Source organism: Martes martes (assembly GCF_963455335.1).
Source record: "Martes martes genome assembly, chromosome: 9".
Taxonomy (NCBI): domain Eukaryota; kingdom Metazoa; phylum Chordata; class Mammalia; order Carnivora; family Mustelidae; genus Martes; species Martes martes.
In genome coordinates this window covers 42,620,742-42,639,599 of record NC_137896.1, presented here as the reverse complement: position 1 = coordinate 42,639,599, position 18,858 = coordinate 42,620,742, and the positions used below count along the sequence as shown (strand labels likewise).

Below are 18,858 nucleotides of genomic sequence, written 5' to 3'. Positions count from 1 at the left end.
AACCAAAGGAAGACACAAACTAGGGTGGGAGATTTTAATGAACTGTCTCTAGAAGAACTACCAACTGATTGAAATTATATGAATAAAGCTCCATCTAAATATTCAAACTACCAGGAAATCTCCTCTCAGGCAAACTGAATTACCCTAGAAAAGTCACATAAACACAGGGAATTTGGTCAAGACTATGAACAAACAGCAACCAGACTTTCAGCTAAAGATACGCTAATAGTATCGCGATATGGCAGGGTGAGTGCTCTGGAGGGACAGGTGAGTCCCTTCCCAGACACACACAGGGCCTGGATCTTCTCTTTCAAGGGTGGATAACTCAAAAAAAAATTCACTGCAACATAAAGAATACTATACTTTCAAAAATAATTTATTAAAAGAAGTAGAAGTAAATTTTAGAAAGAAACTACTTCAAATTCTCAATGGCATGCAAAGAAATATGGGCTATATGAAAGAAAATTAAAAATGAGCAGAAAGGCTAAGATTACAATGGCAGCTAGCTAATAATATGAGGATGGACAAGATATGAAATTTAAAAGGTGGAAATGCATGAACAAAACCTAAATGAAATAAGAGGCAGCAGAGCAGACCCAAAGTGCTGAAAATAAAACCATTGAGGAGGAAAAAAAATGTAGAAACTCTTGCATAATGAAGAGGAAATGACAAAAAGAGGGAAATGATGAAATGAGAAGATATGATAGACAGACAAATGGGTATCCAATCACAAACAGTTTGTGTTCCAAAAAGAAACAACCAAAGCAGATGAAAAACCATGATCAAAGCTCATATTCTCTGGACAAACTGAAAGACAATTAGAAATTAGTGTTTTAAAAATAAACATATAAACTTGGAAATTAATAATCACTCTCCTAAATAATTAATTTGCAGAAAAAATAAAACTATAATGACAAGACTATTTGAAAAGTACAATAATGACTACCTGACACTTTGGAACTTATAAGGTGAGTCTAAAGCTTCCCTCAAGGACAAATGCACCATTAACAAGAAAAAATAAAAATATACAAATAAAGCACTTATTTTCAAGATATTAGAAAACAAAGGAATTAAGACTTTTAAAGAATGATTAGTATTGTAATTGAGATTCAGAAAACAGGCGGAAGAGCAAAATTGATAAAGATACATGAGATGAATCTTCCAAAAATAATAAAATAAACCACTTACAGTCAAATTTGATCAAGGAGAAAGGAAACACCTAAGTTAGTAATGAGAAAGTGTTACATAATCACAATTAAAGAAAAAGTTGAAATTTTAAAATGCACTGCATAATTTGGTTCATTTTAAAACATCTTAATGAAATGGACATTTCTGAGAAAACAAATTAGCTCCACGGAAAAGTAAGCAGTGGCAGAAATTGAAAAGTTTCTCCAAAATTACTTTTAAGAAGATTGCTACAAACCAGGTAAAGGCCAGGCAGTCCCATATAAATGTTCTTGCAGATTTTAAAGTTACAGGCCAACTCCCTGCTTCATAAAATATTCTGGAACACAGGAGAACTTGGAAATTATCAAATAGTTTTGTGAGGCTGCTCCAATGCTAACACCAAAACCTGGCAGGGAAGCTGTATGTCAATATCTGTCAAGAATATAACAGCAAAAATCCTATAAGGAATATGAACAAATCAAACCCAGTATCCTTTTAAAGGAAAAAAATTATCATGGCTATCTGGGATTTACCTCAGGAGTAGCTTCACATGGATATTTATTTATGTTACATTATACTACACACTTCAACAAATGTTAATAAGGCATTTGCCCACATAAAACATCCATGGCAGATATAAAGAAAAGAAAACTCTCAGAAAATGAGAAATAAAAGGAAACTTCCATAGCATAATGAAAAGCACCTAACAAGAGCCACCAGTAAAAAACCAGCCAACTACAGCATGAATCCAAAAATTCCCTCTGGGTGCCTGGGTGGCTCAGTCCTTTAAGCATTCAATTCTTTATTTTGGCCTAGGTCATGATTTCAGGGTCATGGGATCGAGCCCCATGTCAGGCTCCATGCTGGGCATGCAACCTGCTTAGTATTCTCTCACTCCCTATCCCTCTGCCCCCCTCCATTCCTATGTGCGCGCGCTCTCTCTCTCTCTCTCTCATTAATTAATTAAAAATAAAAATGCCCTCCAAGTGCACCTGTTGTGATGAACACCAGGTGTTGCATGGAAGTGTGGAATCACTATACGGTACACCTGAAACTAATAACATACTGTATGTTAACTAGAATTAAAATAAAAACTTAACAAAAAAGAAAAAATAAATAAACCTACTTTGTTGAGCACTTTTATCATAAAAACATAAATTAAAAAAATAAAAATTCCCTTTAATAGAAAACTATAGGAAAATACAAGGTATTGGTTTGTATAACAAATTTGTGTTTATTATTACTTGCATAGTTTAAAACTTAAGAATAAAATATAAAGAAGAGAAGTAAGAAAAAATTGTAAAGATTAAATATTTTAAGAGAATATGTAAATAATGAAACCACAGTCAGAATAAATAGTAACAATAGTTTTCACAAGTACATATAAGAAGGAGATAGGGAAATAATTATGAATCTTGACAGATTTGTTTTATAGCCTTGATCAAATGAAAAAGCACACCAGGAATGAAAAGAATCAATGCTGTAAAATGCCATTTCTCCACAGATTATTTATAGATTTGTCAAAACCCACAGGCATTTGAGCAAAATTCAACAGAGATTCTAAAGTTGACCTGGAAGGATAAACAAGTGATAACAACAAATGATTTATTTTTCTCCCAGAACAAGAGAAGTCCTGCCCCATCAGATAATTAATATCCTAATAAGCTACAATAATTAATTTAATGAGAAAATAGAACAAAACAGACATCACAGCAACTGCCTCTGATATATAAGCAAACAAGCATGGATTAAAAGGTCATTCCACAAATGTGTGGGCAAAGGAAAGATTATTCAATAAACAATTTAACTGTTAAATCTGCTCATCTGTTCAAGTTAAATCTTCATCTTAGCTCAGGTAAATCCCAAATGAAATAAAGAGGTTGGTTTTTTTTTTTAATTAAACCATACAAACAGGAGGAAAAAAGACATAGAGGATTATGTGGAATAAACACACACTTGAGATCCTAGGTCTAACAATAAAACAATGGAAAAATACAAAAGAAAAGAGATACAGTTTTGACCAGATAAAAATGAAAATCTGTACACCAAAAAAGGGGGGGTGGGGCAAAACTTCTGATATAGAATAAAAGGCAAATATATAAAATACATAAAGAGTTTTACAAGTCATTAAGAAAAACAGTTATCCCCTTAGAAAAAAATGGAGAACAGATATGAATAAGTTTTTCTCACAAGAAATATAAATGACCGGGGCGCCTGGGTGGCTCAGTGGGTTAAAGCCTCTGCCTTCGGCTCAGGTCATGATGCCGGGGTCCTGGGATCGAGCCCCACGTCAGGCTCTCTGCTGAGCAGAGAGCCTGCTCTCTCCTCTCTCTCTCTGCCTGCCTCTCTGACTAGTTGTGATCTCTGTCTGTCAAATAAATAAATAAAATCTTTAAAAAAAAAAGATTAAAAAAAAAAAGAAATATAAATGACCAATAAACATTTTTTAAACATTCAGCTTCACTAGTATGAAAAAATGCAAAGTAAAGCAGTGAGATACCATCTCTCCACAATCAAAATGAATTTAAAATATGTAAAATAATCATAATATTCAATTCTGGAAGAGAACACTGAATTGAGCACTCTCAAACTATTGCTGTTGGAACTTCTAATTTTTCCAAATTCCTGGAAAATTACATAGCAGGATGTTATTAGCCTTTACAATAGGCATGCACTTTGACATAGCACTTCTAGGAATCCAGCCTGAGGAACTGTCATCGATTATCAAAGATTTCAGTACAAGAACATTCATCACAGTGAGGACATAGAAAATACCTCAATATCCCAAATGGAGTCCTGAATAAATAAATTATAATATAACTGGAGGATACAATGTAATAGTTAAGACCATGGGGTCTGGAATCAGACAGCCTGAATTCAAGTAATATCCGTCACATAGAAACTTTAAGCAAGTTACTTACATGCTTCATCTTATTCTTCTTTGCATGTAAAATGGAGATTATAATGGTACCTACTCCATTGGATATGGTGATTAAAGGAGTCAATACAGGTAAAAACAGTTACACAGTGCCTGGAGCATGCAAAGTGTCCAATAAATATCACTTGCTATAAATACTAAGAAAAATACTGTGATTTTTAAAATTATCATTATGCGGACATTAAAAATTCATTGTCAAGTTTGGTGCCATGTTTATGATACGTTAAAAAGCAGAATCTACCAATTCTACACAACCTCTTCGAGAAGTACAGGGTAAAGGAGTACTTCCTAATTCATTTTGTGGGGCCAGAAAAACTAAACAAAGATAGTACAAGAAAAGAAAACTATGACCAATACCCTGGGTGGTCACAGATGCAAAAGTCTGCAATAAAATATGACCAATCCAAATTCAGGAAAATAAAAAAAAAAAAAACCCACACAGTGATCAAGTGGGGTTTCTCCAGGGTACGCAAGACTGATTCTGTATTTGAAAATCAACCCATGCAATCCATCATATTAACTGTCTAAAGAATAAAAACCATAGGATCCTATCAATTGATGCAGGAAAACCACCTGACAAACTTCAATATCCATCCCTGATAAAAATTCTCAACATTCATTGTTTATGCACCACAACGAAACTTGGAACACTGAAAAAATAAAATAAAAATTTTTAAAAAATAAAAATAAATTAAAATGTAGATTTTGTGGCAACTTATAAATTCCTAATAATAAAGTGATATTTTGAACCAAGAAAAAAAAATTCTCAACAAACTATAAATGGAAGAGAACTTTTTCAACTTGATAAAGGACATCTATTAAAGTCCTACAGCAAGCATCATACTTAAGGATGAAGGACTGAAGGCTTTCTCCCTAAGTAATCAGGATAAGGCAAGCACGTCCACTCAAACTCAACATTGTACTGGAAGTCTCTGCCAGTATAATAAGATGAGAAAAAGAAATTTAAGGAAAAAAAACCCTGGATTTGAATACTGATAAGCAGCTCTACGCATAATTACCAAAACTAAAAATAACCCAAAAGTTCTTCAATAGGCAAATGGATAAACAAGCTGTTGTAGATCTTATTTAGTGGAATACTATTCAGCCATAAAGAGGAATGAACGGCCCACACATGCAACAATGTAGACAAATCTGAGAGTCTGAGCCAAAGAAGCCAGTGTCAAAAGATTCCATCCTGTCGGATTCCATGTGTATGACATTCTCAAAAAGACAAAAACCATGGTGTCAGCAAATAGATCAGAGGTTAGGGATGAGGAAGGGTATAATTACAAAGGGTTAGTCTGACAATGTTTCTAAGGGGTGATATTTTTGTTCTGGATCCTGTCAATCAATTTTCTTATATATTACTAGTTTTAGTTTCAAAAGCAGCATCCAAGACATTTTATATAGTATTCTATCAATTTTGCAATATCTAAGGGAGGAAATATACCATAATGTTGGAAGATACTGCAATTCACCTGTCCTCATGTCGATTTATTGTAAGTAGGTATAATGAGATTTCTTTCTGCACTTACCCCAACAAACACTTGTGATTTCAAATGACCACACTGTGAAATCCCACTCAGAAGGGAATTATCCTGGGGTTTTCAAAAACCTAGGGTCTTAAGGTCCTAGGAAGCTTTGCTTTGTTTGGAAGTGGTGTTTAGATCACAGACTAGAATTGCAACACCAGGTATGAAAAATGATGAAATCCTGTCAACTCAAAGACCCCAGCAAGAAAAATTCATGGGCACTCATCTTCAAAACAACCAATCATTCTCATAGCTGCATGAGGTGACTAGTCAAGTGAAAGGTAACCCAATAATGTTAACTTTCTCCGGAAGCAAGCCACGAGTGTCCTAAGAGCAAATATTTCTGAAAAAAAAAAAAAAAAACTTTTGTTATGAGAAGCAGCTTCCCCTGAAATTCCCTCATTTTCCCCATACAGTGACTACACTGCATGCCAAATAATTCCCAAAAAGGTCCCAACACTTCAGAAACATTTCCAAATTTGAAATAATTCCAGAGTCCATCTGCACTAAATATATTCCTACCCTTAATTTTCAGGGGGTGGGAGGGTAGTTATTTACTAAGCGGAGAGTCAGAAAATGAGGATCTGGGCCCTGATTACAATTCTCTTTCACATCAGGTTCCTTAAACATAAAGCCAGACATTAAGAGACAATGGTCCCCAAGATTTCCATCTCTAATTCCCTAGGAAACAAATAATGGTGAAACTAGGATTGCAGAAAGCTTGGCTAACCTGCCTGAATGAAAAAGAGGCTTGGATAAACTTTTCATGGAACATTCATTCAGAAATGCTGTGCAAATGACAGAAAACATGACCCATCAGAGAAACTGGTCCCCAGCTCCACGCAGCCTTAACCTGGCACTTAACACGGTGGCATCCCTGGAGGGAAGGAATGCCATCACTGACCAAGGTCTCCAAGGCCCAGGTTCATGAACATCGACAGACTTCACATTCCTCTCCCCACCCCCAGCTTATTAAGTAGCCTTTCACTGGAGAAGTTATAATGTTTTAACTTTACTCTTGGAGGTGACATGAGTTACTTACCTCACCTGTTCCTTCTGTGTAAATAGGTACAGGGGCTGTGCGGTTATGAAAAGGGGAACGTAAGTTACCGTCGTGACAGTGGATCTGTCCAGCATTCTGATTGTGGTGGTTACAGCAACTGATACAGGTGATAAAGCTGTGCAGAACACACACACACGTGCATACACGTACATACTACACACATGCATACACACGTGTACACACATAAACACAGACCACACATGCTAGACACATACAGCCTGCACACACATACACACATGCATACTACACGTACATACAAACATATATACACATGCTACACACGTGCACACACACGTGCACATGAATACAAATGAAACTCGGGAAATCTGAATGAGGTCGGTGGCTTGTATCTAAGGCACTACACTGGTTATGATATTATACTAGACTTTTGCAAAACATTACCATTGAAGGAAACGGGGGGAAACGTGCAAGGAGTCTCTCTGCATTATTTCTTACAACAGCTGTGTATCTACAACTACCTCCATAAAAAGGTCAGCAAAATTAAGAAGATGGTGAAAACTATGCCTCCCCCTTGCCCCTGAGCATAAGCCTTCCCAGGAGGCCACGGTTCTTACCAGTTTGGCGTGTACAGGAGTTAAGAGAGAGAAAAAGGAGGAGGGCAGGAAGAAGGGAGCCTGAAATAACTCAGGATGGTCCTGCAATGGATCAAAATAAATTGTGCGGCTCTGTCATACTCCTAGCTACCCTTGAGACAACTCACTGAGCCTAGGAGAATGTTTCCGCTGAACGACACCCCCTAAACCCCACTTCCTTTCCCACTGTATTCCCACTGGATCTCCCTTTAGACAGGACATAGGGTGACCCCTCTCCGGGAAATCTGACGACCCACTGATAAAGATCCAGAACTAGAGATGTGGGAGCACTGCCCAGAGACGTGGCCTGGCCAGATCACCTTACAGAGAAACAGTCAACAGGCCCTTCTCCTTGCACAGTTTCCAATCATCATTTCAATGGCCTCATGTAAATATGAGCAGACACCAAGGATCACATGGTTTTCAAAGAAAGCCCGTAACATGAAAAACAAAACAGAAAAACAGACAACAGCAACTTGGAGAAACCAAGTCGGGATGTAAGAGATGATACTTGTATTGATGAAGCAGAACAGGATGCTACTAAAAATAACTTGCACAGGGGAAATAAAGAAGAGCTCTTGGAAACTAAAAATATGACAGAAATTCAAAGCTCAATAGAATTCAAAGATACTGTTAGGAAACCTATGGAAATTAGAGCAAAGGATGAGGAAAAAAAAAACACAGGAGAGAAGAGATAAGAAAACCAGAAGATGAATCTTCAAAATCAGAATCTCAGGAGTCAAATACCCAAATAACAGACAATTCAGAGAGAAGAGAGACTGGAGGATAGAGGAAATCACACAAGTTCCCAGATCCAAAGGACATCTGCTTGCAGATTAAAAGAAACAGGTGAGTGCCCAGGAAAATGCATGAAAATAGAACCACAGCAGACATTTAACTGTGATACGCCTGAGCTTTTTGAAGCAGAGCAAAGAGCACACGTGCTTTCAGAGGGGAAAAAACCAGGTTTCATACCAAAGAATTAAAAGTGGAATATCCTCGGACTTCTCAGGGACAGCCCTGCAAGTTATAAGAGCAAGGCCTTCAAAACTGTGTGGAAATTGTGTTCCAAACTGAATTCCTGACCCACCCCCCATCTTCAAAGTGTGGGGCTAGAATTAATGTATTTTCAAACCTACAATGTCTCAAATTTTTGTTTTTGTCATTTCCATACCCCTATCTTAGAAAGCACCTGGAGTGTGTGATCCCAAGAAATGTATACCACAAATGAAGGGATACACCAAAAAAGACAGCAAACATACATGGGATCCTTTCAACATATGGAGAGCTGGGGGAAAGAAACCACAGGCAGGAAGAAGCTGAAGGGAGATCTCAAAATGACAGCTGGACAGCAGATTAACAAGCAACCTGTCCAGACTGGTACAAGCCGGAAGAACCCAAGAAAGATTTCTTGAAAAAGAGAACCGGATAGAATATCTAATGGCAGTGTACATAGGAAGATGAAGGTAACCGGAGGAAAGTCTGGGCTTCAATTAGTGGTGAAGGCTTAAAAAAAGAAGCATTCTTGTTCAGGACAGAAAAATTCAGCCCAGAGTAATTCACAGCTCAGCTACTACATGTCCATGATAAGGTACATACTGACCCCCAATCTAATCCAGTGGTGCCCAGTCTTAGCTGCACAGTGGGGCTATCTGCTTCTTTTGTGGAAAATCCCAATGCCCAGGCTGCCCCCCCAAAATATTACATCAGAATCTTGGGGGGGGCAGGACCCAGACATAAGTAAAGTTTAAAGTTCCCCAGTGATTACAACGTGCAGAGAAGACTGAGACCCACGGAGCTAAGCAAAGATACAATTTTCACTCTCGTGCATACTATTCTCAGGTCTTTATCTGCAGCGTTATCTTTACCTGCAGCTTATAACCTCGACTTTAAAGATCAGCTATACTTCACCTAGATGTCCTACTAGTTATCAAAATCAAAACGTCCAAAAGTGACTATCTCATGTTCTTTCTTAAAAATGGTGCTGTTGGGGCACCTCGGTGGCTCAATTGGTTAAGCAACTGCCTTCAGCTCAGGTCACGATCCCGGAGTCCCGGGATCGAGTCCTGCATTGGGCTCCCAGTTCCATGGGGAGTCTGCTTCTCCCTCTGACCTTCTTGCCTCTCATGCTCTCTCACTGTCTCTCTCTCAAATAAATAAATAAAATCTTTTTTTAAAAATGGTGCTATTGACTACTTGATGTCAACTGGGGGCACCCCCTTTCTCCTGGTGGTGCATACCCTACCCCACCCCCTTTGTTCTCACATCAAAGTCCTATTCAAGCAACCTACTTGTTACTTCCTGTCCTCTAGAGGATCAGGGTCCACCGTAAGTCACGCAAGTGAACACGACATTTGCTGTGGTCAAGCAAGGCAGAAGTGCAGGGAGGAAATGAAGAGAGAAACACCAAGTTGCAAATGTGAAATTCCACCAACTAGGTCACAGATGAGCAGACGTTAATTATTCTCACTCTCCTGAAAATAAGGAGTGGTTGACAAGCAAGGAACAATGGCTAGATTTCATGATTCAAACAAGCAACTGGTACTGGTTTGGACACCTCCAGCTATGACAAAGGCCTTTCCCCCCATTCACTTGAACTCCCACCTAACATCTTTAGTCTAGAGTGCAAAGGGTGGTGACCAACATGCCGCACGGCCACTGAAGGATCCAGGAAAGTTGGGTTTGCATCCAAGGCTCAACTAGGTGCTGCCATTCCAATCCCTCCGCTCCCCTTTCTATACCTTTCATTAAAAATTAGCCAAGGTTCCGTTTGGGGTCTGTGCCTAAAACCTTATCAGCTTGCAATTCCCCACAGTGTTTGGGGAGCCAATTTACATCCTCGCCCACAGTAAATGAGAGAAGCTGTCTCCCCTGCATCTCTGCCAACACCTGACATTATCACATGCTTTCATTTTTGCCAATCTGATTTTTAAAAATGGTATCTCATCATTTTTTAAAATCAGATTTCTCTGAGGAATGCCTGGGTGGCTCAGCAGGGTAACCATACAACTCTTGATTTTGGCTCAGGTCATGATCTCAGGGTCATGAGACTGAGCCCCGTGTGGGGCTCTACGCTCGGCGGGGATCTGCTTGAAAATTCTCTTTATCTGCCCTGCCCCCTGCTCTCTCTCCCAAATAAATCAATCTTTCAAATTAGATGTCCCTGATTACTATTAAGGCTGAGGGTTTTTACTGGTGTCTACTGGTCATTTGTAATTGCTTTGTGAATTGCCTGCCTGTATCTATTGTCCATTTTTTATAAATTATCTTTTTCATCCCCTATTCATTCCCAACCTAATTCCTTTTATTTTCCAGATTCCAGCTTCTGCTTACCACCAACACCTCCTCCACACCATGCTGTATTTCTCATTCATTCTCTCTCATAATTCTTGAAAACTAGTTGTTCAACACCTCTTCCCCCACTAAAGTCTAAGCCACCATGATGACAATATTCCGGGTATTCATCTCAGACACCACAGTCACCCCCAACAATGAGGGAAAAGCCTACCACATGTTTACTGAGTGAATGAATGGAAGTCCTTGGGTTTTGTACCACCAGTAGCATCCAGGCAGGAATTCATCCGAGGGGTGCCACTGAAGACATTGTCCCAAAGGTGGGTGTGGGAAAACCCCCAGGACTCCCAACGATGAAGAGCATCACTTCCCCCAGGGATGAGGATGAGAACAGGACAAGTGCATCTTCCAGGAGAGAGTCTGGAAGACATAATCCATGTCTAAGAATTTAGGACTCCAGGATTATAAACGGCTGGATGATGCCCACCACCACTCCACTCAGAGAAAACCTTCTTCCACTGAATCCTTAATTCTCAAACTCTACGGGAAAATACCATGTTTCAAACCATTGCAAAGATAAACAAAATTCATTGCCAAACAAGCTCTACAGAAACTGAAGGCAGGAAAAGAGCAGAAAAACTTCCATTACCTTCCTGACAGTACTAGCCATTCACTGCGTGACTTCAAGGATGCCTTCTGAGCTCTCTACCTCAGTCTCCCCAACACAAGTATCTGTGTACTACCATTTGCCCCCAAAAACTTGCTTCACCCAAAGAAAAGGAATCTCCTTAAGGAAAAAGAGGGTTGCCAAAATCCTGTCCCATCAGCCAACTTCTACCAAGCCTTGGAATTCTCAGCAAATGGCTGGTTTTGCAATTCTTTTGGCTTTGCCAACCCTCTGGGGTATTTAAAAAAAAAGAAAGAAAGAAAGAAAGGAAGAAATCTTCCCACAAGGATTCAAGGCTTGCAAGTAAAGGAAATCTTTGAGAAAAAATCTGGGTTGATGAGCAGCTAAGAAAAGCCAGGAGAGACACATCTATATATGTTTAAGCAGAAAATAGAAAAGGTTGAAAAGCAATGTGTTTCTAAAATACTGCTTCTATGAAAGCAACCTTCTGTTACTCCTTTACTCTCCCCAGTTGACTGAAAAAGGCAGCGTGATTCCCATTTTCTATTCATGTCCTCCTAAGCTGAGGCTAGGGAATGCAGCGGCATCCAGCTCAGATGCAAGTGGGCTTGTGTTCAAATCCTGCCACTTAACGAAGTGACACTGGGCAAAGCGCTCACCTTCTGCAGCTCCGTGTGAGCCCATGAAAAACGGGTAACAATATTGAATTTGATGGACAGGCAGCAGAACTATAAATCATGAGATGAAAATATATGCTAGTAACTAAGGCCGAGGCATGGTAGCTAGTTTTGAACACAGGTACAGTTGTTCAGAAATCAAAACAGCTTCTTTACTTAACAAGTGTATTACGAGCATCTACTGTGGGCAGGTGACACAGATGACAAAGGTGAGCAAAGGTCACAAGGTCCCTGACCTCCAGGAGCTTAGAATCTGGTAAGCACGACAGATTGCTCAAACCAACCAAATAAATACATAATGACAACTGTGACAAATACTGTGAAGGGAAAATTGAGGGTGTTCAGAGAGCAAAACAGGGGACCTAGCTGGATTAGGAAGATCTTGGGCCTGGAAGTGAAGGATGAACTAGCTGGGATGGGGACCTCGGAACCAGTGTGTATGACAGGTCTGGGGCTAGAAGAAGTGTCACCCCTTTCAGGAGCAGAAGGAAGGCCTGAGTAGTGTAGCATGAAAGGGAAGGCGGGGAGGGAAGATAAAGCTGGGGAATACAGCGAGGCAGCCCTGTCAGCCACAGGAGGGATCGAGAGGTTGTGGTCTTTGTCCTCTGAGGAAGGGGAAGCCACAAAGCTAAAAATGCGCTCTCAGATCAGCAACTGAAATTTGCAGTTCAAACACCCACACAGTCCTCTTTCCAAATACCACCTGTGCACCCCACACCTGACTTCAGATGTGTTGCCACGTGATCATGATCGGAAAGTATTTCAAATATGTGTGTGTTATTCACCATTTACCACCTTGGGAAACATCTCTGATCTCTAAGTTATTATCCCTTGGCCCCCTGGTTTTCCAAAGATAGCCACAACACACATGCCCATCTTATACACCAACACACATGCCCGCCTGCTCACCTTACCATATACCCCGCCACTCCTCCACTGAATAAGTGGTGGCATCTCTGTCCCCCTGTTTTGAACTTGGGTTGACATCTGTCACTTCCTTGGCCAAAAGAAAACAGTGGAAGTCATACTGTGTGACTTTTGTGGTTAAGACAGTAAAATGCCATGTACCTCCCCTTTATCCTCTTGGAACCCAGCTGCTGCGCTCTGAGGAAGTTCAAACTAAGGCACATGGAGAAGCCATATAGAGAGGCCACACATAGGTTTTCCAGTTGACAGTCCAGTTGAGGGTCCCAGCCACCAGCTGGCATCAACCCCAGACATTGGAGTGATGTTGCCTCCAGAGGACTGCAGACCCAGCTGGCAAGTCACCCAGCCTTTCACTCCTTCCAGCAGAGGCCCCAGACGTGGAGCAGAGACCAACCATCCCTACTACACTTTGTCCAAATTCCTGACCCAAAGCATCCATGAGCAAAAAAATAAAATGGTAGTTTTACACCACTATACTTTGGGGTAATTTGTTATTAGCAATAGTAACTGGGCCAGAATATATATAATATATGTACATACATACGTATACACATACATACGTGTGTGTGTGTATATATATACATATATATATGCTTCGAGCAATATATATTACGTATTTTTTTCCCTCACTCATTATTTACCTACCCAAGAACTTTCTAGAGGAGATGTCTATAAACACTCCTGAGTTAGAACCTTTGGGCTTTTTTGACATGACTTCTGGGGAAAAAAAGATGACCAGGTTCCTTACTTCAAAGAAAAATTAAACACTTTCAAACCACTCAAAACACACAAAAGTAATCCATTCTCACTGCACAAAAACAAGATAAAGAAAAGAAAACCCCCCGTTAGCAAATCTGACACCTTATTTCAATTGGCTTTGAAAACAGATCAAAAATGAGATCTTTATCAACAATAACTAAATAGAACACCCAGGCCCACTTGCTTCCTCCACCACCAAAGGCTCGGGACATCTGCAAAGAGTGTGTGCAAGTTTAAAGAACACACCGCATGAAAAGTGTCCTTATTTTAGCACGGTGCCTGGCATGTAAGAGCCCACCAAGTTCCAGTTATTATTACTGCTTTTGTTACCATAAGGGTTAACCTTTGTCTTGATTACAGCACTAACCCTCCCTTTAATAATGCCTGTGTCCCATCTCAGAGAAAGGAATTTAGACTGGAGTTCGGTCAGATGTCCAGGAAGGGAGCTCAGATTCCATACGATCAGGAATGCTATACAACACTGTGTAACACAACTGCAATACCTCTCTATTTGGGTTTGGTGAAAGGACAGTGCTCTTTATAAAAAAACAAAAAAAGAAAAAAGAAAGAAAGAAAAAGAAAAGAAAAGAAAAATTAATATGTGTTAGAAAACAGGCTTCTGAGAAGTTACATTTAATCACTGTGTGGCTTTCAAGGTAAATAAATAAAAATATCCCCCTTTGATCATTAGCAAGGTACCCCCTATGTGTTTATATAAATATTACAAAGCTGCACCCAGACGGTGGCATGAACAGCAGGGAACAGAGGTGGGATCAAACAGCCAGGCCACCTTGTGCTGGTTCCTCCCTCTATGCCCCAAATGCTATGTGACCTTAAGCGGATCACTCAGCCTCTCCCAGACACCGTGTCTTTAAAATGAGAATAAATTCCAAACTTTTTATCCATACTGAAAGGACCCTTAAGTAGAATAACACCCAAGTTTCCGGGGTAAAAGTCACTATTCAAATGCTTAAGTATGCTGAATGACAACCCACCCCCCCAAGCTAAATGATCACTTGCAAATTCCCACACATTAATTAATTAGCTCAAAAAATTAGCTCAAAACACCTGAGGCTTGCTGAGAATCGGCTAGGCGTCATGTAACGAAATAACGAGTATCTACTTGAAGAAAAGGTGACAGGGGACAGAATTAGGCTGGACATGCCATTTGGGGGCTGGATGGCATCCTTCTTTGCACTGCTGGCTTTTCACTGTTACCTTCAGTTGCTGGGGCGGGGGTCTTCTGAAGCCTTACATTTCTGGGAGGGGAGAGAGAGGCAGAAAGAATATGGAAGGAGAGAGACCAAGGGAAGGGACGGGGGAAAGAGCTGTGCTACGGAACTATGTTTGAGTTGGTGGCACCTGAATAGAAATGTCACTGTTAGGGAAACCATTTCAAAATGACATTTGAGTCACCAGGTTTTAAGTTTGCACAGTGTCTGCCACCTCCTTTCCCCCTGAACATCCCAGCTTTCCCAGGGCCCAGGCAGCCCCCTGTCACTGATGGACTTAACTGTATGGGTCACGTTCTCCATCCAGAAAAATGTCTTTCATATCCTGACAGCGGTGGGAACTCTAGGACTCGCAGAGCCCCAGCATGCAGGAAAAATGGCCGGCATGTAATTGACTTCGCATGGTCCTTTCCAAAGGTGGCACCAAGTACAGACTGGCTTTGCACTCATAAAAATCCGGTAGATTAAAAGGCAGTGAAAGGAAACCCTCCTCGGGAGAATCAGTCAGTAGCTGCTCTTGGCAGGTCTGGCACTTCCCTCTGAGAGAGGTCCAGCTTCCCTCCCCAGCATAGCCCCCTTCCCGATGCCAGCCCCCATCACCAAATAATCTGGGATTTGGGGAAAAGGGAGAGAGCTGTAGTCCCAAGGGCTCCACTGAAGACCCGGGCGGACTCTCTCATATTACCATATATGAGGAAGTCTGCCAAGAGGTCTGTTAAGACCTGAACCAAGCCCGACCATCTGCTTTCCCCCCCGGAAGCACGAGACCAGCCAATGTGGGGGAGATCCCTTTTTTAATTGATGCCACCCTTTACCATCACTATCGAAAAGATTTTATCCTGCACTTCCTAATGCCTTGTATCAGGGCTACATCTATCTTAACACCAAAGCACGTATTTGTAACGGCTTTTTCTCACAAACATTTTTACGGCTGTTTTCCCACGAACTGTGCCACTTGAACGGCTGGGATATAAAACCGTTTTTACAACAGTTATTCTTCCAAGTCTCTCCCTCCGTTATTTAGACAGCTGCCCCCCAAGGTCCAAACTGTTTTCAGTGGACAACTGTTCTGAGCACATTTCTCCACAAGGTCTATTTCAGCTCAAGAAAAGCCAAGGACAAAGATAAGACAAAAGTTGTGGGTAAAGGGCGGACCCACTGCAGGGCACTGTGAGAGCAGTAGAGAGCCTGATGGGCAGGACAATCTAAACCATTTCTTCCAGACCTGCAAGTGCACAATAGGGATCAGTTTTCCCAGTCTGTGTTCAGTGAAAGAGAACAAGTAGACTCCTTAAACACTAGCCAGGTGGCCAACACTTTTTTTTTTTTCCTACCCGAAGTTCCGGGCACCTGTTCTGGAAAAGCAGGTATGGAGCCCTCTACCTGGTTGGTCCACACCGCGTGTTCTATATGGAGAACACTGGAGAATTACATTTTCACCAACCAGCCCCCCTTCGTGCTCTCAACAAGCCAAAAGTGTACAGGTGGTTACCTGCACAGGTACCCAGTCTTACTAGGACAACTTTATTGTTGGGCCGGGGGAGGGGGGGAGTTGTACTTCCTTAGGGTAACAGTCCCCACCGCCTCTACCACCAATCTCTCCAGCCAGTGGGTTAGAAGAATAGAGCCAAGAGGCACAGGTAAGGGTTCCCGGGGCGAGCCCGGCGGCTCCGCGTGCCGTCTGCGTCTCCACTGCGCGGTCCTCGCCTCCAGGGCCCCCTCCTTCCGAGCCCCCCAAGGGGCAGGGGGAGTCCTCGTGCCCGGCACCCCCTCCCACCAGCCAGCCTGCTCGCCCCGCGCCCGGCCCGGGAGCCCCGAGCTGCCGGAGCCGCAGCGCCCACTCGGGGCGAGCCGCGAGCACTCACCATTATGCTCTTGCATGCTCGACAGCGACCAGAGCAGCAGCGCCACCAAGGCCAGGAAGCAGAGCTGGCTCAGCAGAAGGTCCCTCCGGCGGCTCCGGCGACGCTCGCGGTCCTCGTCGTCGGGCGACGGCATCCTCGGGCGGCAGGGCAGCGGCCCCGGCGGGGGCCCCGGCGGGCGCCGGCCGCTCCTCTCGCGGGCGGCCGCGGCGGGGACAGCGGCAGGAGGCAACCCTGCGCGTTGCAGCCGCGCGTCCTCGCTGCGCTCCCGCTCGGCCGCCGCCTTCTCTTCCTCTTCCCCGCCGCTGCCGGGCTCGTCGTCTTCGTCCTCGTCGTCGCTGTCGCTCAGTCCCTCTTCGCCCTCCTCCTCCTCCTCCTCGCCGCTGGCCCGCGCCGCCGCCTCCCGGCGCTCGGGGTCCCTCTCCTCCTCGCGCGCCATGGCTCCCACGCTCGGCGTCCGCGCTCGGCCTCGGGCGGCGGCGCGGCGGGGGCGGCGGGGGCGGCCGGGAGGCGGGGGCGGCGGCGGCCGAGGAGGAGGAGCGGGGAAGGACCGGCGGGAGGAGGGCCCGCTGCTGGCCAACTCCGTCGGCTGGTGAGGCCACCCGGTCTGGCTCCGGCCTCGCCGGCTGCGGGAGCGCGTCGCGGGGCCGCCCGCCCCCTCACTCCATGGTCCGCGCGCTGGGAGCGGGGAGCCGGGGCCGAGCGGGGCCGGGGCGCGCCGGGAGCACGGGCGAGGCGTGAGCACGGGCGGCGCAGCTCCCGCAGCCTGCGGCGGCGCGGCGGCTCGGGCTCGGGCTCGGGCTCGGGCTCGGGCGCGGGCGGGGGGCAGTGCCGGGGACGCAGCCCGCGCTGGCCGGCGCGGCGGAGAGGGGGCGCGTGGGGAGGAGACTGAGCTGGGGAGGGAGCCCCGCGCGCGATCCTTCGACCGTGTAGTGCCAGGGAGGGGGCGGGGGGCGACGCAGAAGGCCCCCTCTTGGGGAGCACGCCACCGGGAGGCGGGTCTCCGGGCTGAAGGAATCGCCCGAAACTTCGGAGAACCCGATGGTCTCTTCAGCCCCCTCCCCACCCTCTGCCCCAAGCCGAGGGGCGGCGAGTGCGCTCGGTTGCGCGCGCCCTGGCGCTGGCTGCGCCTCCTCCCGGGGGCCTCCTGGGTTTCCCTCCGCCCCCTTGTGGGGATCCCCTGCGCGCCAGGCTCTGGACCTGGAACCGGACTCTCCGGAGGCTCTTGCCTCACTGGGGTGTCCTGGATCCCCGCGGTGGCCCGGCTCACACTTCACTCCCCGATCGCGCTGGACCCAAGCCAGTGCCGTGGCTGAAGGAAGGAGGGCATCAGCCTTGTCCCTGAATAAGGCGGCCTGAGGGTCCCTAGCCGACCTCAGGAGGAGGACCCTGGCTTCCCGCAGGGAGCATCAGCCTGCCTGATGCTCTGAGGTCACAGCCTTAGTTCCTCCATTCCTCTGCTCCCAGTTCCTGCCCTCACCTACTTAAGGTGGTAACTGTCCTAGAGTCTGGCCGGGCCCACAGCCCTGCAGAAGGTCCCCATTTAGAGAGGACACCTAGTGGTCTCAGAACCACCCACCATTCCTCCTCGGGTTTCCAGGTGCCTCCCTAGGTCTGTGGGCTGGACGACAGATAAACAGCTCTAAGATGATGCCCTTGCGATGGGGCTGGGGAAAAAAGGGCAGGTTCAAAAGAAGATCATCTGGAAACTGGGGATCTGTGTGTGTGACTGTCTCCTATGAGAATACTTCGCCACAGACATCTAGACAGGTGAGCAGGAAGAAGGTTTCTCCAGTTCTAGGTCGGGGAGCACCCAGAGTCCAAGTGTGTCTGCACCTGTGGGGGATCTAGCCTACAGCTTCTCAGATGACCCCGAGCAGCACCTGGGGACAGCAGGGTCACAGAAAAAGACAAAGCAAACCTTCAAAGGTGGCTTCTTTTCCGCAGAGGGACTATTTCACTCACAGAGACAGGAAGACTGCTTCTTGGGCATGTCATTTATTTACTCCTGTTCTCAGCTTGGCATCTTCCCAGACACACAGAACCCTTTCCTATGACGGCGGTGTGGTTGTCCTTTTGCTTTGGTTCCCAGCTACCGAGGAGGATTTAAAACTATGTAAGTTCCTCTAGGCTGGAGTTGGGTTTGGGGGGGGTTCTCTAGTGGTGTTACCTCCCTCAAACGTTCA

At 44.3% G+C, this 18,858-nt stretch overlaps 1 protein-coding gene across 1 annotated transcript in view; it reads right to left on the bottom strand.

Annotated features, from left to right (window-relative positions):
- The window catches only part of SLC24A3 (solute carrier family 24 member 3), a 486,596-nt gene extending 469,459 nt beyond the window's left edge, over positions 1-17,137 (bottom strand). The window contains exon 1 of the mRNA XM_080814074.1: positions 16,676-17,137. Coding sequence (XP_080670200.1) covers positions 16,676-17,111 — 436 coding nt within the window. The 5' untranslated portion in view covers positions 17,112-17,137. The remainder of the gene's footprint in view (positions 1-16,675) is intronic.
- Between the last annotated feature and the right edge of the window lie 1,721 nt (positions 17,138-18,858).